General features: G+C 50.0%; 2 protein-coding genes across 8 annotated transcripts; both read right to left on the bottom strand.

The window, feature by feature from the left end:
- Positions 1-460: 460 nt before the first annotated feature.
- Positions 461-1,791, bottom strand: LOC123446275. Its single transcript, XM_045122951.1, has 4 exons — positions 1,665-1,791; positions 1,271-1,577; positions 1,103-1,198; positions 461-1,025 (listed from the first exon to the last, which is right to left on the bottom strand). Exons 1-4 carry the CDS (start codon positions 1,775-1,777, stop codon positions 651-653), a joined length of 891 nt encoding a protein of 296 aa, XP_044978886.1. The 5' UTR covers positions 1,778-1,791; the 3' UTR covers positions 461-650.
- Positions 1,792-5,320: 3,529 nt separating this feature from the next.
- Positions 5,321-8,673, bottom strand: LOC123448276. Of its 7 annotated transcripts, none has more exons than XR_006631645.1 (4): positions 8,587-8,673; positions 7,863-8,090; positions 7,611-7,786; positions 5,321-5,710 (listed from the first exon to the last, which is right to left on the bottom strand). XR_006631645.1 is itself a non-coding variant. In XM_045125128.1 (3 exons), exons 1-3 carry the CDS (start codon positions 7,933-7,935, stop codon positions 5,699-5,701), a joined length of 261 nt encoding a protein of 86 aa, XP_044981063.1. In that variant the 5' UTR covers positions 7,936-8,667; the 3' UTR covers positions 5,321-5,698. The 7 variants fall into 7 exon arrangements, 3 of the variants coding, with proteins under 3 accessions (XP_044981063.1, XP_044981061.1, XP_044981062.1); XR_006631646.1 differs by having other exon boundaries at positions 7,863-8,082; XR_006631644.1 differs by adding an exon at positions 6,253-6,389 and having other exon boundaries at positions 7,863-8,667.
- Positions 8,674-27,186: the final 18,513 nt, after the last annotated feature.

Genomic DNA, 27,186 nt, shown 5'->3' with positions numbered 1-27,186 from the left:
TGAAGTTGTGCACAAAATGAACTCAATTTGAAAAGATTTCACGATCTAACCCTTTTTGAAACGCCATAAGCCGTGGCGTTTCTGACCCACTATGCAACGCCAGTCTACCGGGGCGTTTCCTGGCACCACCATAACGCCAGTCCACTGTGGCGTTGCAGCCCACCTCAGAAATGCCAGTCGTCTTGGCGTTGCAGCCCACCTCAGAAACACCAGAGGTTTCGGCGTTTCTTTAGACCAGAAACTGTAGGAGGCAGTAGATGCATTTTCTTCATCAGAACTGTTGCTTTCTTCTTTAGACCAGAAACTGTAGGAGGCAGAGGATGGGAAATTTTTTGCTTCTCTTAGCAGGCAGCTCTACACTTTGAGCCATTGAGAACACATTTCCAACTTACACACACTATGAAGTTAGTACTTTGAGCCATTGACATGACAAGTTCACTAGTTCATAAAACTTGAAACATCATAAAACTCCATAAGACAAATTCACTAGATCACAGTTCATACTTCAAAGTACTTAAGCCAAATTCATACTTCAAACTTGAAACTACATAAAACTCCATAAGACAAGTTCATACTAGCATGACATGACACTAGTTCATACTTCATTTCCTCCCTCTCTTCGCAGTCATCTTGCCCTTAGTGACGTAGCCCTATGGAGTATTCTGCCAGCCAGGACGTCGGATGTTCCTTGAGCTAGCTCGACGTGTTTCTTTCGTCGCCTGGGTGGGTTGACTTGGCTGCGGAGCATCTTCCATCTGCGAAGCCCCAAACTCAATGAAGTCCGGATCCGCGGCCTCGTTGTCTGACTCCTCTTCTTCTTCAATCTCCTCAACATGTGCTCGGCTAGAAGAAGCATGTGCTCGACTCGAAGACGGACGAGCGGAAGAGGACCGTGGACGGCTGGCAGACGGACGAGCGGAAGACTGCACATCCATCGTGTACTGCGCACGTGCCCTCACATCGGTGGACGAAACACCGTGGCAAGAAAGTAAAGCCGCTAGTGTGCGGCAACGATTGACGACCTTCTGCGCAAGGAAAAGATAATGACATGTTAATATGCTAACAAAGGTACGAAAAAAGAAAGGTTAACAAGGCATCAAACCTGCAGAGTAGTTCTAACAAGTCCGTCCGTTTGTGGACATGGGGCACAGCCAAGGACCACGTTACTATCGTTGATACATCTCCATAGCTCCATACCCTGGATAAAACACATGTGACATACCACCCACGAATAAATGACACTTGTTCATATTTTAAAGGAGGGACGTACCACTCGGTCATGGAGAGGACCATAGTCAAGATGCACTCCAACTGTCTCCCTAATTGAATTGTTGAATGCAGCATCAGCAGCCTCACTCGGCAGTAAGTCCAAGCAATCAGAACGAGCCCAGGCAACCTTATGGATAACTCTGTACTCTGTACGCATCCACTCCAAATGCCTTAAGTATGTCGCCTCGTCAGTGTCGGGTATTTGATCATTTTCAACTCGATGTTGTCTCTGAGCATTCCACATGTCCACCCAAGTCATGTGGTGCTCCTCCCAATTGATGACAATCTTATTGCTTTGCCGGTTTGTCCTACAAAGCATTAGAATACTACATCAGTTTCATTTTTTCATGTTAGACATTGATCAACAGGAGAAACACATGATACAAAATACTCACTTATGTAGCTTCACACTTGTCTCGACGTAATCCGGCGGGGTGCGTTGTTGTACCCCAAACTGCTTTGAAACACGATGAGGAAGATGCCACTCCACCGCATAAAAGCATATCATCGGGCACCGCACACGCCAAAGATGCTGGTCACGAAGGCACATGTTGCTCAGAGGGAACTGCCTAAGTACCGTGTACGGCCTCCAATTGACCTACATAACAACAAGTCACTCAACCATCCATGAAAAAAAATCAGCAAATTTGATGAAGCATTTACCTGTTCGTAAGTTAGCATGTCAAGCTCGCTTATGTATGCCTTATACCGCCCCATAGCCGCCATACTCGTCCATTGGACATTAGCCCATGTGTATGCGATACTGGGGTATCGCTCCTCATCCCCGTCAAATGGGTACTTCCAGGGTTCTTCCGGAGCAAGGCTGAAGTTCCGCCCAACAGGGATACGCTCCCGCATCCAAACCTGTAGGGCCCAGACGAAACCTCCAAGACTGGACGTCGGCTTACTCCTCATACATGCTCCATCCAACTACAGATTTAATAAAATGAAAATGCAACATATACCCATTTAATATAATGAAAATGCATCATATCCCATTGAATAAAATGAAAATGCATGATATTAAGCCATACCTGACGGTACAAGAAGGCTAGTGCCGCCGAACCCCAACTCCACTTAACATCCCAGTCACGAAGAGGATCCAAGAACATCCATGAGGTTGTGACCCCAGTGCCATCCAGAAACACCACTTGGGTCAAAAGATTCCAGAGATAAGCTCTCGCGAACCTCTCCACAACAACCGGACTAGCATCCTTTGGGCACCTGCGAAAATGTCTCTGTATCCAAGAGAACAACACACCGGATGGCCTAGGATCCTTCCTAGTTTCATCAGTCCATGGCTCGGGTTCAACACCAACCAATGCTGCAACCCGTTGTCGCCACCCATCTGACCTAACCTTCCCTGTAAGAGCCCTGCCCTCGATAGGAAGCCCGATGATCATAGCAATATCCTCCAAGGTTATGCTCATCTCACCAAGAGGAAGGTGAAAAGAGTGTGTCTCCGGCCTCCAACGGTCCGTAAGTGCGGTTAGGGCCGTGGCGTTCAACCATGGTGGTGTGCCTTTAAAGTTGAGCACAAATTGAAGAAGATCCATTCTTCTAAATAAGGCTCGTAACGAGGGTCATATAAAAGAGTTTCATTCGGGTTGCGCCCCCTCAAACGAAGTAGTGGAGGAACCTAAACAAACAAACGCATAATTTGTTAGAAGACTCAACTTGTCACAATATAAAAATCATGGAATATAGAAAAGTAATCATCAACACAATCATAATTACCTCTCCTCTTTCAACTAACACCGCACGATGCTTCTGCTCGTAGTACTCATCAAGACCCGGATATTTATCCGGCTGAAACATCCTACATAATATGAACAAAATTCTTACCGGCCTCTTCGAATAATATGAACTAAACCTAGGTTATACCTATAGCCACCAAAAACTACACCTAGAGACACCATAAATTACACCTATTAACAATCACAAAAAAAATTTACTTCAAAACATACGTACACCTGTGCAAGAAAAAGCTACACACATACAAAGTCATTGCAAAAACTAATTGAAGGGATTGAAGGAGCTTACCGGCCTCTTCGATTTGCCCCAAAAAACCAACAAAACGGTTGGGGGAGGAGGGAGATCAAAGGGGAGGATCTGGAGGAGGAGGGAGAGCTTTTTCGTGGAGAGGAAGAAGCAAAGAACAGGATGTGGGCGAAGGGGCGGGCGCTGGGCAGTTACATAGCCCCCCAGAAACGCCAGCTCCCTTGGCGTTTCACACAAGGCCTGCAACGTCCAGTAGACTGGCGTTTCACACAAGGCCTGCAACGTCCAGTAGACTGGCGTTTCACATAAGGCCGGCAACATCCAATGGACTGGCGTTTCCTTATCCGTCTGCAATGCCACGGTTTCTGGCGTTTCTAAAAGGGTCAGATCGTGAAAAAACTTTCAATTCGAGTTCACTGTGGTTTCACACAAGGGCTGCAACGTCCAGTAGACTGGCGTTTCACATAAGGCCGGCAACATCCAGTGGACTGGCGTTTCTTTATTCGTCTGCAATGCCACGGTTTCTGGCGTTTCTAAAAGGGTCAGATCGTGAAAAAACTTTCAATTCGAGTTCATTGTGTGCATTTTTTTCGTCTCGTGGGTCAAAACATTGAAAAAACCCGTTCTTGTGTTCGTTCAAAGTAACAGCCAGCCAGCCAGCCAGCAAAATTTGCAAGACATGCCATGTACTTCTGGCACCACAGGACCAGCATGTGCATTTTCCTTGCAGAAGACAGTGGACCTTATACAAGTTAGCGTTGACTGTGCAATAGTGAATTTGTACTGGTTATTTGAACACCCGGACAAGTCAAAGTCAGGGAGAGGTGAGAAGCTCCTGCTTTAATTTTGTGCTGATGTCTATCTAGTTAACACTGACATATACCTAGAACCTTATCTAAAACCATTACAAAATTAGTTTCTGCAAGCACCTCGCCTAGTGCCGTTGCATGGAAAGGATTATCAGTGTGACTCTGAAGCCTAGTAGGTGCAGTATCAGTGCTCCTCAATGAATGAAGGAGACATTGGGTCATGCCTTGTGGCACACATTTAATCGGCAGCACCATCTGGATGATACATTACACGTGTAGCTGTCCTTTGATGATTTGCATGCATGCATACATGCTGATGATATACTACATGGAGATGGAGTGGCATCTTTTTTGTTTTTCGAAAAGGAGGTTGGCATATATCTTTCCTTAAAAACGATGCGATTAACATTGCATATGAATACATAATCTCTTAGGTGGTCCATGCACACCTATCTTTTATAATTTTAATGGCACTTATTTATAGTTATTTGAATATAGACGAGTATGCTATCCTAGTTGTAGATATTTGAAAGTAACTGAATCAGCTATGCAACTATAGGAGTGACCTGTAAAACAGAATATGACCTCAAATATTTCAGGCCAACTTTCTTATATAGCATAGAAACTTCATACAGAAACATTTTAACTAAATATTTTTAGGGTAAGTAGGCATACATACATTAATAAACATAACAAAACATTTTATGTAGGTGAGGTCATCTTAACCTTCCATGTAATCCCATTGCACGCTCTAAGAGGGCGGTTAAACTCAATTGTACTTCAGTTACATCACATAACAGATGCTATGGAATCCAGCAGCCACATTTTACTTTGATGCTGCCAGGCTAGTGAAGTCTGAACATCCATAAAATGAAATCAGGTAAGGATGATGTATGATAACCACTGGACATAGCCAAAGCCTCCTCAATCAAATTTCTGAATCGTAAATGAGAATCATAACAAGCCTCAAATTTCTGAATCATAAAACAGAATCATAGCAAGCCTATGATCTGGATTAAAATTCTGAATCGTAGAAGAGAATCGTAGCAAGCCTGTAATTAACATCAATTCCCTCCAAAAGTACGTGAAAGCTTCTATCATTTGGTAGAAGAAACCAAATTTAAATTTACAACGGCCTCATAAGATCATGATATGCTAGGTAGATTTATAGACCCATGAACCACTTAATCGTATGGTTGAATCGTTGTATGCTACAGAAGTATTCTTCAAGGGACACGTTCTACAATCTAAAAAGAAAATAAATATAAATATTCAACAAGATAGTTAACTCACATATGAAATAGTACAAAGAAACTACATAGAGAAGGAAAATAATAGAGCTACAACTGCATGGACATATTGATAGATTGGTATCACTGAGATAAGAAATTCTTCCATACATCAAGTTAAATGTAGACAAGAGAAAAATGATATGAGAGACAAGCTCATCACTGCCCAATCCCAAACCTCAAATAGAGGGGGGCAGCCCGGTGCATGTAGCTCCCGCTTGTGCAGGGTCCGGGGAAGGGTCCGACCACTTTGGGTCTATTGTACGAAGCCTTTCCCTACATTTCTGTAAGAGGCTGTTTCCAGGACTTGAACAACGCCAGGGCTCTCCTTCAATTCCAAACCTCCAATAAAGCACCAAAATTAGCACGACGGTCAGAAGTGTGATATGTGTAGACACATAGATCCTACAAATACTAAATGAATTGTGAAGGACGGAAGTTTGACCTGGACACATAATAGGCAAAATAACCAGTCAAAAACTTAGAAGCAATAAACTACAACATTAGATACACTCACGGGCTAGAACAATACAAAGAGGAACTATCTCAGCATGCCCTAATTTCTATCATCTATTTGAAAGCATCAGACCACAAGATTGGATATACTCACAGTCAGAATGATACAAAATGCACAAAATGCTCCAAGATATCTCACATGCCCCCAATGGTTTTCATAAAAAAATAGCAAGACTAATGTTACAAAATTGCTCATGGATTAACATAGGCACTAATGACAGACTGCCAACACCATGGTACAGGGAATGAGAAGGAATTTACTCTCGATACACGCATGATCTATTAAATACATATGAACCAATTATAGAGACAAATTTAAGGCAGTGTTGTCAATCTAGAGTTCCCGCAAAAGAAAGCAAGTAGAAGACCTGATTAGCAGCAACACATGATTCCACCGGATGACATTATTAATATTGTAGGTGCAGTTGCTTAATAAATGATGATTAGCATGAATATTGACCCAAGAGCATAATCATTGGTCTTGGATAACAAAGTCACTGTTTTTCTGGACAATGGCAGAATAAATCAGTGAGACAAGTAGTGACAAGAAAGGATAAGCAACCACCAAATACAGTTAGATTTCAACAAACTAAAGGTATTATGTGCATTGGATACTAAAGGAATCCTAAATTTAATGTTTTTAGTATATCATTCTGTGAGCCTAGCATGTACTGCGATCATTTTATTTGTACCATGCCACTAACACAAAATCCCTTTGTCCACTTAATGAGGGTGCCTAACGATATCAAGGTTTGGTGTACTGGGAAAGAAAAGGTGAAACCCAGTTCCCTTTGCCTTCCCGCAGGCAAGTGGAAATCATCTCCTTCGGTCTCAAGTCTCAACAAATCTTTCCAACTGAGCCACAATGAAATCAAATAGTTCCTGTATTTGTGCTTTTGAAAGTATGTAAATCATGTAAAAATAAACAAAAAATCTAATAGAAGGGACTTAGCAGACCAATCAAATGCACTTACGGTGGAAGTCACAACTATCAGATAAAGTGGAATGGGAACCTCTTCATATTGTTGGACAACACGTTTCTTACTATTAGCAATTTGCCATGCATTAATAGCAATTTATTTGTATGAGCGTATAAATAGAAGACTTGTAGAAAAATTGGTGAGGCACAATTTGATCTCAGAGCAATTTAGTGAATAACAGACTGCATATATTCTTTGTGTGGATCTTACTATTAGTGATGGAATTAAATGTCTAATGGTTGGGTGCTTAACATGTACTCCCTCCGTTCCAAAATAAGTGTCTTAAGCTTAGTACAAATTTGTACTAGAGCTAATACAAAGTTGAGACAGTTATTTTGGGACAGAGGGAGTATGTGATAATAAACAAAGGAAATAAGTAGTGGGCTGTTTCGTTTATGTGGGATGTGGGAGGACACAAAACAAAGATCACGCCATCAGGTACGACAGTTTGGTAGTGATAAAGCATTGTCCATATATCCACATTGGTATTGAACAACATATCAAATATATTCAGTTCTAAAAGGAGAATAGAAGGATCTCTTGTGAAATCTGAAGGAAAAGTTTATTCAAGGGGTAGACGTTCAGCTACCACTTGAAACCCAACTGAGTTTTTTATCCCATGGACACTACGTCTTAAGGGCACATATATTTGAACCAGTGTTGGACAGGCCCTGAAGAACGAACCCCAAACTGGATAGAACAACATTGCCAAATAGGGAGATTTAGAGTGGATTGATGAAGCTTACCAGGCAGTCCGCACGCCGCCTTGAGAAAGCAGCTGTGGCGGCCCTACGCGCAGTTGCAGTCCGCACCGCCCAGGGCGCACCGCGCGCAGGGCCATTAGCCCCACCAAGATGCAGCATCGGGGATAGAGACGGCACTGCTGTTTGCCGGCCCATCGCACACCTGTTCGCTGCGTAATCTGCCACCAAATCACTCAATGAAACACTAGAGAGGGGTGGAGGGGAAAGGGGTATCGATTGGCGTCGCATGCGTACCAAAGAACTTGATGACGATGGCGGCTGAGCCGTTGAGCGTGATGATGTCCTTGGATGCCGTCCGCGATGCCATCTCTCCTCGGCATCGCGCTCACCTTAGGAACCAGCATCCATCACACGTGCATGGAGCCCGTCGGGCGACGCCGCTGAAGAGGCCGCCGCGACGACCGCCCCGAGCCTCATCAGGAAGGGAATGAAATTTGATATGCAGAGCAATAACCTTGAGTACTGATTATGTCATTGGCATAATACATCAAAGAACGAAAGAGAGATGATTTACTTCGGTAGCACCTAGTACAGTATATATGAAGGATTATATATTGCATAACTGATCAATTAACAAATCCTCCATGTATAGAAATTCTATCAGCCGCACAGTAAATAGATGGGCCAACATTTGGTCCTTTTTGGTGAGCCAAAACGTCAGCAGCTCTTGTTAAACAAGTTGATTAAAGGAAATCGCAACAAAATTCATAGTAACAATCATCTAGTATTACGGTGAACTTATTTGTTCCTACAGGGAGCCAGGACTGCAATTCAAATCTTGTAAATACGTGGTATGGTACATATTAATCTGGTTCAGTTAATTTGCTGCACCAATTTGATGCACACACGCACAGTTTGCTGCACTTTCCTTCAGAAGTGGCGAGCCAAAAATGAACCAAAACGTCATGGCATCCATTTCAGATGTGGGGGTCAATTCGATTGGGGGGAGCTCACTCACCACGTTGGCTTTGTTGGGTGGGAGGTGAAGATGGATGGATCTTGGCCTGCTGCTCCACCTCCTCTCCTCTGACCGCTCTACCATCTACAGAGAAGAGAAGAAAAGAGACAGGGGTCAGAGCAGAACAGAGGAGACGGGAAAAAGTTGCCTGCACATTACTCACTCATGCATCAGAGGAAGAAGGAAGAAAGCCAGAGGAGGAAGAAGAGAAGGAAGGGGAGGAGGGATCTGACCTAGGGCGCCGTCGGTGGAGCTCTCGGGCTCGCTAGGGTTTCGGTCGGAGGTTGAGGTTGGACGTTGCGGCTATGGGGTGGAAGGAGGAGGACTCCTCTGCCGTTGCTTCGTGATGGAGGAGGAAGGAGCTCCAGCCGGCGGCGGTCCTCTCCTGGACGCCGCAGCCCGACGACGGTGGCGGCGCCAAAGGAGGCTTCTTTGCATTGCAGCGACAGGAAAGAAGAGGAGTTGTGGTTGTGGTAGCCGTCGTTGTCGCTGTGGCCGGGGTGAGGGGTAGATGGTGGCGAGGAAGACGCCGGAGATGGCCGTCGCGTGGAGGTGGAGGGCGGTGGCGGTGGCGGTGGGTGGGAATGGATTTGGGGATGGACGGAAGCTCGATCGCCATGGCAGCGAGTCGGTGAAAGTTAGAGGGGGTAAGAGCACATCTAGCAGACCCCCCATAATCCTGACCCGCAAAAGGCGTTTGCATTTGCGTAAAACTACTTTTACGGGCTGGCACATAAGCACATCCTTTAAATGGACTGATATAAAAGTATATTCGTTAAATATGCTTTTTTACGGGTCGACTTTTACGGGGTCTGTTCGGACACGGCCGTGACGACCCGCAAACAGAAAACGTTCAATTCTCGCATTTAACATAAGTTCACACAAATAAGTTCAAATTCAAACAAACATAACACGGTTTTACGCGGAAATAAAAGCCAAGTTCAGTAGGACAAACGCAAAAGAGGGTTGATGGGGTTATAGTCCTAGGGTAGGGTCATAGGCCTGTCCTGTAGGTCCTACCCAAGGACTATCCCTCACAAAGGACAAGGCCCTTAGTCAGCTCCGACTGAATTAAGGAGTCCCCATCATCCAGTCGGTAACAGGTCCTCGATCATCCAGTCGGAGACTAGCATTCGGAGGATATCAAGCTAACCGACTGGATACCACTCGGTACATCGTAACCCCCCTGGAGGGAAACGGTCGTACGTTTCCAGGTGCATTTATTAGCATTTAGGGCGTACGTTACCTGTAACGTACGCATTCAATCGCCACTACTCCATCCCTGTACCGGAACCGTTGTGGAGGGCAGCACACTCTATATAAGCCACCCTCCCCCGCTGGTAGAGGGGTTAGCAACTCATTGTATTCTATATTTCCACTCGACAACAAGCTCCCTGAGCACTGAGACGTAGGGCTATTACCTCCACCGCAGAGGGGCCTGAACTCATACAACCTCACCGTAGCTAAACCTCTGCCCATCCTTTTCGTACCCTACACATCTACTGTCAGGCTTATACCCATGACAGTTGGCGCCCACCATGGGGCAGGCGTCTAAGCGACTTCCGGTGAGTTTGCAACTACTTCCTTTCGTCATGTCGTCCGGTGGAGGTTCGAGCATGGGTCACCAGATCTTCTTCGACGCTCTCTCCTTCATCATCGACGATTCAGCGTGGCTTCGGGATGCTCCTCTCGACGTCGAGGCGCTTCCCCGTCGTGGGGCTACGCACTTCCGTGCCGGCGCCCTCGGCATTCTTCTTCTCCAACAGTCGGCTCCGGTGTCGACCTGCGCCGCCGTCACGCGCCGCAGCAAGAGGTCTCGCCGTCCGCGACTTCAGCGTTGGGTGCAACACGCCCAGGCGCGCCAGAACGCGTCTTCACAAGTGGCGGTTCTAGAGTCTGTTGTGGTTGCCCCGCAGTCCGAGCACTCGGGCTCGGTTCCGACTGAGTTTCCTTCCGAATACGCGGGTCGCGGGCCTGCAGCAGAAGTACACATGGCCAACTCCCATGAAGATCCCCGTCAAGCTGGCCGGAACAAGCACGGGATCGGCGAAACGTCCGGCGCGCGTCGTCCGCCTCGCCGTTCTGCCAGTCGACACACTCGGCGGAGCAACGTGGAGTTGTTCCGCACACCCCTCCTCAACTTGGCTGCAGCTACCAAGATAGCCGATTCCCTCCAACCGACTGATTCAGAGGCTGGTAGGGGAATCGAGTAGATCCGAGCCCTGTTGCACACGGCGCAGCAGCAGAATTCGGCGGTCTCCCAGTCGCACAACAGGATCCATAATAGTTCTGTTCATGCGAATACGCATCGGTCGGTTCACAGCCCTGGTTCCCATCAGCGGCACAGGGGAGGCAGCCGTTCCATGAATCACGAAGATCGCCGTCGTTCACGCACCCCTCCGCGGGGTGGGCCCTATGGGTCCCGACATCATGATGATCGGCGTTCAGTCGGCGACACTTACGACCCAAGGCCCGACGCAAGAGGGCGTATCGCCCAGCGAAGGGTCGACAGGGGCCGAGCCCACCGCGATGGTCACGATATGGACCATCCAAGTGGAAGCAGGACCATCGTGTCTGGTCCCGAGTGTTTTAGTCGAGCCATCTGCTCGGCTGACATCCCGTCCAACTTCCGATTGGCGACGGGAATCAGCAAGTTTACAGGAGAGTCCAAGCCAGAAACATGGATGGATGACTACCGAGTGGCAGTCCAGATCGGAGGAGGGGACGACCATGTCGCCATGAAGCACCTCCCTTTGATGCTCGACGGCTCGGCTCGAGCGTGGCTGAACCAGTTGGCCCCCTCAAGCATCTACAGCTGGGCATATCTGGCCCGGGTGTTCATCAGGACCTTCGAAGGGACGTGCAAGCGCCCTGCTGGCCTCGTGGAGCTCCAGCACTGCGTCCAGAAGCAGAATGAGCCCCTGCGAGACTTCATCCAGCGTTGGACAACTCTCTGCCACACGGTGGAGAACGTCACCGAGCATCAAGCAGTCTGCGCCTTCAAGGCAGACGTGCGGTACAGAGATCTATATCTGAAATTCGGCCGAACAGGCGACATCTCCATGAGCAAGATGATGGAAATAGCGACGCGCTATGCTAATGGTGAAGAAGAAGACCGCATCCGAAGCGGAAGCGCAAAACAGTCGCTGATGGAGATGGAGGCAACACTCGGAAGCAGAAGCAGAAAGCCCCGACTGCTCCGCAAGCAGAAGCTGCAGCCATAACCAATGCCAAGTTCAAGGGCAAAGGGAAAGCTCAGTTCACCCCCAAGAAGAAGCAGTTCAATAACCCCATCCTGGACCAGCCATGTCCGGTTCATACGAAGATGGATGAAGAGGGCAACCCCATATATGCGAAGCATACCACTCGACAGTGTCGCCTCCTGATCCAGGGGTTCAGCGAAGGGCAACCGAGTGAGAAGGACCATGAACAGGATGAGGAGGATAAGGAGGATCCGTTCCCCCAAGTCCATGCAACCCTGATGATTTTTGCTGACGTCGAGAGCAAGAGTCGACTGAAGCTGGTGAACAGAGAGGTGAACATGGCCACCCCTACCAACCCCAAGTTCCTCAAATGGTCTCAGACTGCGATCACCTTCGACCAGTCGGATCATCCGGCACATGTACCCACCCCGGGAAGACAGGCTCTGGTCGTCGACCCGGTGGTGGAAGGAGTTCGACTGCGCAAAGTCCTCATGGACGGCGGCAGTGGCTTGAACATCATGTACGCCGACACTCTCAAGGGGATGGGCATCCCGATGTCCAAACTCAGCAGAGCAGCATGCAGTTGCACGGAGTCGTCCGTGGACGGAAGGCCAAATCACTCGGTCAGATCACGTTGGACGTCGTTTTCGGCTCCGACAAGAACTTCCGCAAGGAAAAGCTGACGTTCGAAGTGGTCGACTTCCAGAGCGCTTATCACGCAATTCTGGGCCGCCCAGCGTATGCACGTTTCATGGCCCGTCCATGTTACGTATACCTAAAGCTGAAGATGCCAGGCCCGAAGGGCGTGATCACCATCACGGGCAATCGACAGCGAGCCGAAGAGTGCCTGCAGCAGGGATCAAGAATCGCCGACCAGCAGATGGCCGTCCTCGAGCTCGACGAGTACAAGAAAACAGTCGACCCCGCCAACCTGATGCGCTCAAAGAAGCCAGCTTCTGAATCCGCGTTCCAGTCGGCGGGAGAGATGAAGAAGGTCAGCATTCACCCGACGGACGACACTGCTGCCCCGACGAACATCACCACCACCCTCGATCCTAAATAGGAAGCCGAGCTCACCTAATTCCTCCGTGAGAACTGGGACATCTTCGCATGGAAACCCTCTGACATGCCAGGTGTACCCAGGGAGTTGGCTGAGCACCGACTGCATATGGACCCCGTCGCTCGGCCCGTCCGAGAACGCTTGCGCCGGTCCGCCGCGCACAAGAGGAAAGCAATCGGGGAGGAGGTGCCCAAGCTGCTGACAGCCAACTTCATTCGCGAGGTTCACCACTCCGAGTGGCTCGCCAATGTTGTCATGGTGCCCAAGAAGGATAAGTCGCTCCGAATGTGCATCGACTTCAAGCATCTCAATAAGGTCTGCCCGAAAGACCATTTTCCGCTGCCCCGCATAGATCAAATTGTCGATTCGACTGCGGGTTGCGAGCGTCTGTTATTTCTTGATGCCTATTCGGGCTATCATCAGATCCGTCTGTATGGTCCCGATGAGTTAAAAACAGCCTTCATCACCCCATTCAGGTGCTTCTGCTACATCACTATGCCATTCGGTTTGAAGAATGCAGGAGCTACCTTTATGCGCATGATCCAAAAATGTCTCCTCGACCAGATCGGTCGAAATGTGGAGGCGTATATGGATGATATCGTAGTCAAGTCACGCAAAGGTTCCGACTTGCTGACTGACTTGGCAGAAACATTCGCCAACCTTCGTAGGTACGATATCAAGCTCAACCCCGCCAAATGTTCATTCAGCGTTCCCAACGGAAAGTTACTCGGTTTCTTCGTTTCCGAACGAGGGATCGATGTCAACCCCGAAAATATCGGGACCATCGTCCGAATGGAGAGGCCGGTCAGAATACACGATGTTCAACGGCTCACAGGTTGCCTAGCGGATTTGAGCAGGTTCATCAGTCGACTCGGCGAGAAAGCACTTCCTCTGTACTGACTCATGAAGAAATCAGATACTTTCGAGTGGACAGACGAAGCCCAAGTCGCATTCGACGACCTCAAAGTCCTACTTTCCACCCAGCCGGTTCTTACTGCTCCGCTCAATAAAGAGCCCCTTCTTCTGTATATCGCGGCTACAAATCAAGTCGTCAGTACTGTTCTTACAGTCGAACGAGAAGAAGAAGGCAAAGCATACAAAGTTCAGCGGCCAGTGTACTACGTCTCCGAGGTCCTGACTCCTTCCAAGCAGAGGTATCCCCACTATCAAAAACTTATCTATGGGATTTACATGACTGCGAAGAAGGTGGCTCATTATTTCCAAGACCATTCGGTGTCTGTCGTTTCTGATGCTCCGTTGTCGGAAATTCTCCACAATCGGGACGCGTCAGGCCGAGTGGCGAAGTGGGCAATGGAGATGTTGTACTGTGATATCAAGTTCGAGGCCAAGAAAGCTATTAAGTCTCAAGCTCTGGCTGACTTCATAGCAGAATGGGTAGAACAACAGCAACCGACCCACATCTACTCGGCCCATTGGAGAATGTTCTTTGATGGATCCAAGATGTTGAATGGCTCCGGCGCTGGCGTTGTGATCATATCGCCAAAAGGCGACAAACTCAAGTACGTGCTACAGATACACTTCGATTCCTCCAACAACGAGGCAGAGTATGAAGCTCTCCTCTATGGATTGTGCATGGCCATCTCGCTCGGCGTCCGTCGCCTGATGGTTTACGGTGATTCGGATTTGGTGGTCAATCAAGTGATGAAAGAGTGGGACGTCAGGAACCCCACCATGACCACATACTGCAATGCAGTGAGGAAGCTTGAGAAGAAGTTTGAAGGTTTAGAACTTCACCATGTTCCGAGACTGAAGAACCAAGCAGTTGATGAGTTGGCAAAACTCGGATCCACTCGGAGACCAGTCCCGAGTGACGTCTGCCTCGAGCACCTCCACCTTCCCTCAGTCAAAGAAGATCCTTTTACAGAGGAACCAGTACAACCAAAGAGTTCAACAGATCCGACTGAAGTCGATGTACCTGCTGTGGTTGATCTGGTCATGGAGATTCTTGCTGTCATCCCCGATTGGACTATGCCGATAATTGCGTATATCCTGAGGCAGGAATTACCAGAAGACGAAGTCCAGGCCAGGCAGATAGTCCGCAGGTCGAAGTCATTCACTGTCATTGATGGCCAATTGTACAAGGAAAGTGTTTCAGGCGTTCTTCAACGATGCATCTCTCCAGAAGAGGGGCAGCTGATCCTGGAAGATATTCACTCGGGAACCTGCGGTCATCATGCTTCTTCGAGAGCAATCGTCGCCAAGGCATTCAGGGCTGGTTTCTTCTGGCTGCAGGCAAACGATATGGCTAAAGATATGGTTGACCGATGTGAGGGCTGCCAGTTCTACTCCAATAAGTCCCACAAGCCGACGTCTGCGTTGAAGACGATCCCTCTTGTGTGGCCATTTGCAGTGTGGGGATTAGATACAGTTGGTCCATTCAAGACAGGCCAAGGTGGATACACACATCTGTTGGTGGGAGTCGACAAGTTCACGAAATGGATCGAAGCCAAGCCCATCAAGAAGCTCGATGCCTCAACAGCCGTCAAGTTTGTTAGGGACATCATCTTCAGATTCGGTGTACCTCACAGCATAAGCACAGACAACGGGACAAACTTTGATTCGGACAGATTCAAAGGTTTCTGTACAAGCCAAGGTATCCGAGTGGACTTTGCTTCCGTGGCGCACCCGCAGTCCAACGGACAAGCAGAGCGGGCGAACAGACTTATTTTGCAAGGTTTGAAGCCCCGACTCCTGCGAGAGATATGACATGCCGCTAGTGCTTGGGTCACCGAGCTACCTTCAGTGCTTTGGGGTCTTCGCACAACCCCGAACAGATCTACAGGGCGAGCACCGTTCTTCCTCATCTACGGAGCAGAAGCAGTCCTTCCGAGTGACTTACTTCACAACGCTCCACGAGTCGAACTCTTCTCCGAAGCTGAAGCAGAGCAAGCAAGGCAAGACGGAGTGGACCTTCTAGAGGAGGAGCGCGAGATGGCACTGACTCGCTCAACCATTTATCAACAAGATCTGCGGCGTTTTCACGCGCGACACGTCAGGAGTCGTACGTTCCAAGCAGCGACCTGGTGCTCCGGGTGGATCAGCAAAGACCTCACAAGTTGGCTCCTGCCTGGGAAGGACCCTTCATCATCTCAAAGGTGCTGAACAATGGAGCATACCGACTCTACAACGTCGACAGGGAGATAGACGAGCCGCGAGCATGGAACGGAGATCTCCTGAAGCGCTTCTACACGTGACCGTCGACTGAAGCAATGTAAAGAACAAGTATTGGTGAAATAATATAAAGCAGATTGAGTTTTTTGCAGGTTCAAAGTTCTTCTGCGGTCGCAGACTCCGGTCTCAAAAAAAAACTTAGCTGCGATCCAGAATCGCCTAAGTATGAACTTTCTCCGAGTGTGCACTTAACGTCACACTCGGGGACTTAGCTGCGATCCAGAATCGCCTAAGTATGAACTTTCTCCAAGTGTGCACTTAACATCACACTCGGAGACTTAGCTGTGATCCAGAATCGCCTAAGTATGAACTTTCTCCGAGTGTGCACTTAACGTCACACTCGGGGACTTAGCTGCGATCCAGAATCGCCTAAGTATGAACTTTCTCCGAGTGTGCACTTAACGTCACACTCGGGGACTTAGCTGCGATCCAGAATCGCCTAAGTATGAACTTTCTCCGAGTGTGCACTTAACGTCACACTCGGGTACTTAGCTGCGATCCAGAATCGCCTAAGTATGAACTTTCTCCGAGTGTGCACTTAACGTCACACTCGGGGACTTAGCTGCGATCCAGAATCGCCTAAGTATGAACTTTCTCCGAGTGTGCACTTAACGTCACACTCGGGGACTTAGTTGCGATCCAGAATCGCCTAAGTATGAACTTTCTCCGAGTGTGCACTTAACATCCCACTCGGGGACTTAGCTGCGATCCAGAATCGCCTAAGGATGAACTTTCTCCGAGTGTGCACTTAACGCCACACTCGGGGACTTAGCAGCGATCCAGAATTGCCTAAGTATGAACTTTCTCCGAGTGTGCACTTAACGTCCCACTCGGGGACTTAGCTGCGATCCAGAATCGCCTAAGTATGAACTTTCTCCGAGTGTGCACTTAACGCCACACTCGGGGACTTAGCTGCGATCCAGAATTGCCTAAGTATGAACTTTCTCCGAGTGTGCACTTAACGTCGCACTCGGGGACTTAGCTGCGATCCAGAATCGCCTAAGGATGAACTTTCTCCGAGTGTGCACTTAAAGTCACACTCGGGGACTTAGCTGCGATCCAGCATCGCCTAAGCATTAACTTTCTCCGAGTGTGCACTTAACATCACACTCGGAGACTTAGCTGTGATCCAGCATCGCCTAAGCATTAACTTTCTCCGAGTGTGCACTTAACGTCACACTCGGGGACTTAGCTGTGATCCAGCATCACCTAAGCATTAACTTTCTCCGAGTGTGCACTTAACGTCACACTCGGGGACTTAGCTGTGATCCAGCATCGCTTAAGTATTAACTTTCTCCGAGTGTGCACTTAACGTCACACTCGGGGACTTAGCTGCGATCCAGAATCGCCTAACTACATGAGTTACAGACCCTCACTGAGGCTCATGTGGATGTCAAAACAACTGACAACTACATGAGTTGCTGACCCTCACTGAGGCTCATGTGGATGTCAAAACAACTGACAACTACATCAGTACTAACTCGCCTCGAGTGCAACTTGATAGTCGCACTCGACAACATCGCTGCGATCCTGCATCGCCCAAGTACTCTTCGATCTCCGAGTACGTCCCACCGATCCACTCGGTGATCCTACCGATCTACTTGGAGATAATACAGATCCAATCGGAAATTTCACAGACCCTCAATGAGGTTCATGCAGATGTCAAGACAACTGACATGTTCCGAATGTTTGCCCCTGGCCTCACCAAGAAACGCCAGACAAAAACTCGAGTCAAAATTGCAACAGAAGAGCAAAGGATTTGATGTCAAGTTCAACCACAGATAATGGCTCGGTGTGGATCAAGCTTACCCACACCGAAACGAGAATGTAACGGCCAACAGCAGTGGCCAAAGTTTCTTACAAAGCAACACTCGGCATACCGAGGATAATGTTTTCTTACGCGTCGTCTGGATCGGCGCCAAGACTAGAGGGCTCCACGAAGGTGTCCAGGTCGATTCCGTCTGCGATGTGGGTGGCACTTTCAAGGAAGGTTTCCATGAAGTCTTCGAATTTAAGTTTCTTCGTGTTGGCCACCTTCAACGTTTTGAGCTTCTCCTCGGGAACCTCCTTGCAATGAACTCGGACCAAGGACAGAGCAACATCTGCACCACAACGAGCCGCAGATTTCTTCCATGACTGCACTCGGTCGGGGACCTCCTCCAATCGACTCAGCAAGTTTTCCATCTCCTGCCGCGACTCATCCTCAGGCCAAAGCTCCTTGTCGATCTGGCCGACGACTTCCTTCAGTCGACCGATGAAAGGGCCAACTTTGCCCACGCGGATATGCGCTCGGAGCAGATCTCGATTGGCATCCTCGCCGAGTGGAACGTTCTCGCGAATCGACCGTTCCACATCAGCTGCTTCGGCTTCAGCGTCAATGCAAAAATCTGCAACAGCAGGACAAGCAAACAATAAACGCCGAGTGTGACGCACATACCACAACCACTCGGAAAAAGCAGGACTTACCAGCCAGACGCGTCATCATCTGCTGAGCCCAATCACTGACGTATTTCTCCTGCGCTCTGCACCGTTTGTTCAGCACGTCCATTTTTCCCATCAGAGCAGTCCTTTGTTTCCCCATCTTCTCAACTTCCTCAGTCAGCACTTTGTTCGCTTCACGAGCCTCCTCCAACGACTTCTCTCGCTCCGCCAGAACCACCTTCATACCATCCATTGCAAGCAGTGCCGCATCCCGCTCACCAGCAAACTGAATCTTCTCCGCCCTCAGAGTCTCATATGTTGTCCCCATTTCACAAGTTTTTTGCCAGCCAGCACCAAGAAACAATCAGATAATTCAGCAATAAAAGTCTAAGTTCTTCAGACCCCTGCTGACGCAAGCAGTCGACAGCGGTCTAGGGGACTACACCCAGTGGGTTCACTGAGAGTGACCCCAGTGGCATGCAACTCAAGCAGGCCCGCCCTATTGAGATACATGTTACCACCCACGCCTACGAGGCCAATACTACCTGACCAGAGTACAAATTACTCTCGGGGACTCTTACAGTAAGTGCACTCCGAGTGCCACAACTGCTCGCAGTCGGTCATATTATTTACAGACCTGACCAAAGCAAAGACAATATGTATAAAGACAACTATCGGTGCAAGCACTCGGCAAAAGTCTCGGGGACTACACCCACTGGGTTCACTCAGAGTGAACCCATTGCAAACAATAGATGCTATCCAAGAACACCCAGCGGGTTACAAGAGAAAAGTAAATACTTACTAGCCCACTTACTCGGATATCATCCCGCAGCTCCAAGCTCCGCCGGTACAAGGATGCGACGGAGTCGTAGGCCCTCTTGGCTTCTCCAGCCATCAGCTCCGCCTGCACCATGGCTCCCTTGGCCGCTCCCACCTGCTCCTCCGGGAGACGCTGGATGTTGAACTCGACATTCGACGAACCTGGCATCGTCGGAAGTTCCTGAGGCATCCCAAGGTCCGCTCCAGTCGGCTCTTCAACCACCAGCGCCGGTTCAGTCGGCGGCAGCGCCTCAGTCGGCCGCACGTTGGCGGCGAGAGCAGCAACAGGCGGAGCAGCCTCAAGAACAGGCTCCACAGCTTGTTCAGCTCTCCCCTGATCACCCTCGTCCACGCAAATCGCCCCTCATAGACCGAACGGTGCGAGATCTCAGAAAAAGAAAGAGGCAGAACCTATGATAGAATTCAAGACGCGATAGTATAAAACACTCGGAGTCACTACAACGCACCTGGCTGGGACGAGACGACGTTGTCCGTGTCCATGGGGTCATCCTCCTGGCGCGCCGGAGAGGTGGCAGAAGTAGCGACTCTGTCGAGTGAAATCCATTCGACCAATAAACAGGAGTTCACTAGGATATCAGAAGAAATTAGAAGATCGATGCACTTACGTGGAGGTGACGGGGACAGCAACCCTCATCCGCAGCAGAGCCTTCCGAGGCTTGGGACCACTCGGTTTGGCCGCCTTGGAAGACTGACCCACGGACTCGACAGCAGCGTCCCTGGCCCTCTTGGTGCTCCGAGCACTCGGCACCGCGGGAGCAGCAGGCGGAGCACTCGAAGATGTCGGAGGAGCCGAGGGAGCCACAGGTTCATGTCGACGCTTGGTCCGGTGCTCTGGCAGCGGAGGTGGCGAGTCCTGCTCTTCGTCATCCTCCCCTTCTTCACCAGACTCCTCCTCCGTCTCCCCACTGTCGGAGACGTACTCGCCACTCTCCACGCTGCCCTCTTGGCTGCCTTCTTCCTCCTCCTCGTCCGGGTCCCCGTTCGAGACAGGAGAAAACCAGTTGGTCCACTTCTGCGTGAAATACAGTCGGCGACATCAAGCGACAAGCAGAGATTCAAGAAAGCGGTAAAACTAAAACAAATACGTGCACTCGACACATGGTACTCACCTGATTTGGAGGAGGATTGTCCGCGCTGAAAGCCCTCACTCGCCGAGACCCTCTGAGGTTCTCGCAGGCGCCTGTGATCTGGAGCACCCACGATGCCACCTTCTCCTCGGTCACGCTCAATATGTTAGTCCGAGTGGAGTCCTCGGTCCCCAAGTAGTGCCACATGGCGTGGTCGCGAGCCTGCAGTGGTTGTATGCGTCGGCCAAGGAAAGTCTCCAGCAAATCCATGCCGGTGACTCCCCTCCTGACGACGTCTACGAGTGCGTCGACCAAGGGCTGGATGTCGAGCTTCTCCGCCTTCATGAGAGCGAGCTGCTTAGGTGGAGCGGGACGATCAAGGCTAAAAGGGGGCAACCTTGAAGAGGCGTTCGGACAGGCAACGTCTTGGCAGTAGAACCACGTCGACTGCCAGTTCCTGACCGACTCGCTCAGCTGAAGAGGAGGATAACTACTCCGACTCTTTTTCTGGAAACCTAAACCTCCGCAGAGTTGGAGAAGATGCATTTTATCATCCGACTGGCTGGGTCGTTTGATAGTCTGAGATCTAGCAGAGAATATATGTTTGAACAACCCCAATGGGGGGCAGCCGATGAAACACTCGAACATAACGATGAAAGCAGAGAGATGGGCAATAGCATTCGGAGGAAAGTGGTGAAGCTGTGCCCCGAAGTGGTTCATGGTGCCCTTAAAGAAAGGATGCGGGGGCAGGGAGAAACCTCGGTAGACATGGCTCAGCAACAAGACGCGCTCCCCCTCCCGGGGTGCCGGCTCGACCTCGTTCTCAGCCGGCAGCCTCCAAGACTTGTGGACGATCATCCCGACCTCCACCAGCTGCAGTAGATCCCCCTCCGTCACCGTAGAGGGGAGGAAGTCGCCTTGAATCCACCCCGCCGGCAACGACCGCTGTCGCCGCTGAGCAGGAGCCGCCGCCTTCCCCTTTTTCTTCCTCGCCTCCATCTTGCTGGTTTGACCCTTGGTCATGGCGGAAGTTGCGAGTTCACGGAGAGAGAGGAGGAGTGGGGAGGTTAGGTGCGCTGGAGGAGGCGAGGATGACGAAGCAACGGCAAAAGATCCGGCGGGCGTAACGAAAAACCCTTGCCGCCGGGATTTAAGTAAGGTTCCGACTGGGTCGCTCGCAGGTGGCCCCGAAACCTTATCCCCCGACCGGCCGCGGCGATATCAGTGGAGGAGTTGAAGGCGCGAGAATCGAGGCGTCAGACGCTAATCGAGCGCGCTGGCGTCATCCCCGCTGAGCGCGCGGAAACCGAAATTTGAAGATCCTGGAAAATCCGCTGTTGTGAGTTGACGGGTCGCGTCAAGAGATACCCTGAATACACTCGGTTTCCGACAGTTTGTTCCACGGAGATTTCCACTCGGATCGTTGCTCAGAAAAGATAAAATGGATCGAGGCAAGCAACACCCAAGCCAAGTCCGCTCCAGTCGAATCCAAACTTCAAACATCGCATCGTCGTTCCAACCCCAATCCATTCGGGGACTAATGATGGGGTTATAGTCCTAGGGTAGGGTCATAGGCCTGCCCTGTAGGTCCTACCCAAGGACTACCCCTCACAAAGGACAAGGCCCTTAGTCAGCTCCGACTGAATTAAGGAGTCCCCATCATCCAGTCGGTAACAGGTCCTCGATCATCCAGTCGGAGACTAGCATTCAGAGGATATCAAGCTAACCGACTGGATACCACTCGGTACATCGTAACCCCCCTGGAGGGAAACGGTCGTACGTTTCCACGTGCATTTATTAGCATTTAGGGCGTACGTTACCTGTAACGTACGCATTCAATCGCCACTACTCCATCCCTGTACCGGAACCGTTGTGGAGGGCAGCGCACTCTATATAAGCCACCCTCCCCCGCTGGTAGAGGGGTTAGCAACTCATTGTATTCCATATTTCCACTCGACAACAAGCTCCCTGAGCACTGAGACGTAGGGCTATTACCTCCACCGCAGAGGGGCCTGAACTCATACAATCTCGCCGTAGCTAAGGCTCTGCCCATCCTTTTCGTACCCTACACATCTACTGTCAGGCTTATACCCACGACAAGGGTCTTGCATCATCTTGGTCGATCTTCACTCCTTGCCATATCATGTCATGTTCAAGATCTATCTCCTTGCCATATCATGCCACCATATGAAGCAGAGTCTTCCATCCTCCTCTTCAAGATCGCTCTCCTTGCCATATCATGCCATGTTTTGGTGAGGTCGTTCATGTCATCGCGGTTCATTGACATGATCTTGTTCTCTTCAGCGAGCAAGAAAGATTCTTTGTCGATCAACTTTCACTTCTCTCACGTTTGGATCAACTCCCAACAATGCTCTAGTTTGAAGAATTTGCCTTCCAAAGCTTCCATGTCTTTGTATCTATGTTTGGCAATCTTGTCCTACACAATGTGAACAAACTGACGTAATCAATTATCATGATGCAAATGTGATGCAAATATGATTACACACAACTTGAACAAAGGCAAAATAAACTCACATAGCCGGACTCCACGGTGCCACTTGAAAGTGCATTGCGTACTTGCTCCAAGCAAGCTGCCCAACGGCTGCACATAGGCTTGATATTCTCCCGACGCCCTTCAAGCGACCTAAATGTGTGTGGAGTCGTATTGGGATACTTTGCCATAATACGGAAGTATTAATTTTCGATCCTTTGCCAATATCTCTTGGCAGTTTGAAATGTACCCGTGCATACATCAAGAGACACCGCACTTCATGCTTGGATCAAAGCTTGATCTTCCAAGATCGTGTAGTTCTTTGATCTTTTGACAACGATTGACAAGTCACGAGCTATCGCAACAAATGGCGCAAACAAAAGGAAATGACCATGACCGAAGACGCATACCTTCCGGCCATTTCGTCGAACACCTCGCTTGATGGGTGAGCGACACCATTTAACGGCATCATCGAGGCATCTCTTTCCGGGATGGAGTGAGAGGATGAAGGAGGAGCCTGAATCCTCTTCCTCTTGACGCCCGCGGCCTTGGTGACCTTCTCTGGCGTCGGCCGAGATCGCACACCAGCCTTAGCGCCCGGAGCGCGAGCCTTCGCGGCGGGGGTTGTCGGATTTCCGCCTGGCACGGCACAGGCGGGGCCAACATGGTCGGCGACGAGAGCCGGGGAAGGCGCGGCGCTAGCATGAGCGACGGCGGGGCCAACATGGCCGGCGACGAGATCCGGGGAAGGAGCCTGCGCAACCTCGACGGTGACGGGAAGCAGGAAGGAGGCGTCCATGGCGGCGAGGGACGGTCGCGTAGGATGCACCGGAGCGTGCGTTGGCGAGGCAATGGTGGCGGCGGGTGGGTGAAGCGGGAAAGGTCGCGCAGAAATGTCCCTCCCGCCAAATCTTGCTGCGGATAGAGGCTGAGCTCGGGTCGGCCTTCCGGCCCACGAAACTAGAGGTTGGGTGGATTTTTTCCGCGCCCCGCAAAAATATTTGCGGGCCGGGGCGCGATGCGGGGTCTGACCGGCACGTTTTTCCGCCCCGACCCGCACTTTGGCAGTTATTTTGCGGGTCGGGGCAGGATGGAGGGTCTGCTAGAGTTGCTATAAAAGGAGAAGGTGAGAAGAGGGAATCGGTGTGACAGCTCGAGACCGACGCTTCACAAGATTCCCTTTTATTTTTTCTCATCGTGTGATTCGTTTGGTAGTTGTATTCATCATCGCATCATGCGCATCATCTGCATTGCATCGGCACTCTGTTGCCGTCATTTTTCAAAACCTACATCCTTATTAGTTGTGAGTTCTCTCCGTTTTTATCGTTGTCTGTTTTGAATCCAACCACACACGCACGCGCCCATGGCATCGTTTTATCATGTTTTTAAAAGTGTGTATAAAAATTTCTTCGATTGGGTTGAAACTTGGCCTGTGGTCTTATTTTAATGTAGGTAGGCCGCCTGCCAAATTTCGTCGCACTCAGAGCTCGTTTGATACCCGAACGGTCGACCGTAGCGGCACCATCATCGGTTATTTATCGGATGTTTTCGGTGTTTAAAATCTTGTCACGGGCTGCCATTTTCCTCTCTTCTCAAGCCTATGGACATCTATCACAGCCTCTAAGCCCACCTAGCCATTCACGCGATCGGTGCCGTCTGATCACGATCGGAAGGTCCAGATGCCCCTAAAGCTACCCCCACTTGTTATATTTAGTCTACCCTTAGTCCATTTTGGACAAACCCTAACCTAGTCAGACCAACTCCCTCCGTTTCCGTGCATCGCCGCCAACTCCTGCCTCCCTCAGTTTCATCGCCAACCAACTAGCCAACCCTGATCCAACCAACCCGGCGCATCCCTCTCATCCATCCAGCAGCTCGCAGCGCTCGTCCCCAGCCACTACCTCGATCTGGATCGGAGGAGGCGGACTGAGGCCTCCCCGAGGCCTCCAGCCACTAGCACCCTGCCTCTGCAGCCCGCGAAGCACCTGTGCCATCTGGAGCTCCGACGAGTCGCCCACCTCCCGGAGGATCCCGAGCCTGCCTCGCCCCAGATTCGACAGCCCCGTCCCCGCCGTATCCATCTTTGCCAGCCTCGGCCCCGTCTCTCTGCGCGAGCTCCCTCTCCAAGAGTCACCCCTCCGTTGCCGCCTCGCGATCTAGCCGGCCTGCGTCTGCCCGCTCGTGCTGAGCCGCCGAGATGCTGAGGTTCGTTGCCGTGCTCCTTCGTCTCTTCCGTGTTCTCCTTCCCCTCCCTCTCATCTTCTCTCTGTGCCGCATTTCGCACGAGCCCGAGACGACATGGACCAGTTGCGTCGCCGTTGTTTCTTTGCACAAGCAGCGATGCCCGCTTGACCCGCTGGCCGTCCGCTGGAACGGATTCCACCTCGCGACCCCGTGCCATCTAGAGCCCACAGTGCCGCCGCGCATGTCCCTGCTCGGAGTCAAACAGAGGAGGAGACGAGCACGTTGCATCCCAGCTCGTGCGCCTTGTCCAGCATGCCCATCGCCAAGGCCAGAAACCCCGCGTTCCCAGTTACGAGAGCAGAGCACGCTTCAAAGGTATAACCATTAAGACGATGCCCGTGGACCGAATGCATGTGATATATGAGTTGAACTGTATGCTTGCACCATATATGTTTCCCGTTACACGTTGTCCCTCTTTTGTCGTGCCCCCAACACATGGGAACCCGGTAACCGGGATCACCCCATCATTCTTGGCATGACACGCACACGCTCCCAATTTGTTGGATCCGGTACCTCATCGAGTTATCGGAACCAGAACGTTGTCGTGGCCTCGTTTCTGTTTTGCCGCCATGGTTTCCTTTCTTCCGCATGGCGACACATGCTTCATACCCCTTCAGGACAATGTTTTCATAAAGTTGCATGCATGTTGCATTCATGGCATAATGTCGTGTGTTGCACGTATATTTTAACCGTAGCTTCGTTCATTGTTCTTAGGTGTTAACCGACTAGAATGTCGTGTCGAATCACATGCTTCACCTCTTGCCATGTTTAAACAACATTTAATATTGTCGTGTAAATAAACGGGAGTGAACTAAATAATTAAATGTGGAGTTTCGTCAATATGCAACTCATTGCATATTGAGCTGCACTTAATGTGTAATGGTTGTGTGATGTGAATTTCCATGCCATGCCTTGCATATTTGAAACTGGACATGCATCATATTAGGGTGTGCGTCATATCGTGCATGTGCCGTGGTGAATATCGTGTGTTGATTCTGGTTTCCGGTTTGCTTCGTCTCGATAGAGTTTTGATCCGCTTTGGAGTGTGAGGAACCGTTCAACTACGTCGGTTCGTCTGCTTCACGGAGTCGTTCTTCTTCCAAGCAGGATCTCAGGCAAGATGATCATTTCCCTAGGTACCATTACTATTAATGCCATGCTAGTTGTCTTGTTTCTTTCATTATGTCCCGTTGCCTACCACCTGTTAAACGTTAGCCTCTCAACATTGCCATGAAACCTTCAACCTTCTACAACCTACCAAACCACTGATTGGCTATGATACCGCTTGCTTAACCATGTGTTAGCGTTGCTAGTTGCAGGTGCAGGTGCTTCCATGTGAAAATATGGGTTCCTTGTCATATCACCACATTATTGTTAATTAACTTAATGCACCTATATACTTGGTAAAAGGTGGAAGGCTCGGCCTTCTATCCTGGTGTTTTGTTCCACCTTTCCCGTCTTAGTTTCGGCTAGCGGTGTTATGTTCCATAAATGAGCGCTCCTGACATGCTTGGGGTTGTTATGGGGACCCCCTAGATTCTCATTTTGGGATAAAGCTCATCTCACAAGGCCCAACATTGGTTCTATATTTGCCCAACATAATAATACTGATATTAATGTGACGCATAGGGAGTTAGCGCTACCCGAGGAGTAATTCAACATAATACAGGGGGGCTAGTGCTGCTGGTGTTGGTCCCAAACAGAGCCACTTGCGGGGCCATCCGGGCAACTCGAGGGATTTCTATCCGGCCACCGTACGTATTTCTCATCCGTCGTGTCCTGGGAACGAGATACGCGGCTCCTATCAGGATTGTCGACACGCCGGACGGCCTTGCTGGACTTGTTTTACCTTTCTCGAGCATCTTGTGCGAAGGATTCCAAGGATGCTTTGGGTTATCTCGAGGTTGAGGTTTTCCAATAGGAACCCGAGGAGATCATGGGTTTCCCTGATTGAGGTTATTCCGTCGCAGCGTGTGGTAGTTTGTGATGGACTAGTTGGAGCACCCGTGCATGGTTAAATCTTTCGGAAAGCCGTGCCCGCGGTTATGTAGCAACGTGGAAACTTTGTTTAACATCTAGTTC

Source organism: Hordeum vulgare, chromosome 4H (assembly GCF_904849725.1).
Source record: "Hordeum vulgare subsp. vulgare chromosome 4H, MorexV3_pseudomolecules_assembly, whole genome shotgun sequence".
Taxonomy (NCBI): domain Eukaryota; kingdom Viridiplantae; phylum Streptophyta; class Magnoliopsida; order Poales; family Poaceae; genus Hordeum; species Hordeum vulgare.
This window is presented reverse-complemented; position numbering and strand designations above follow the sequence as displayed.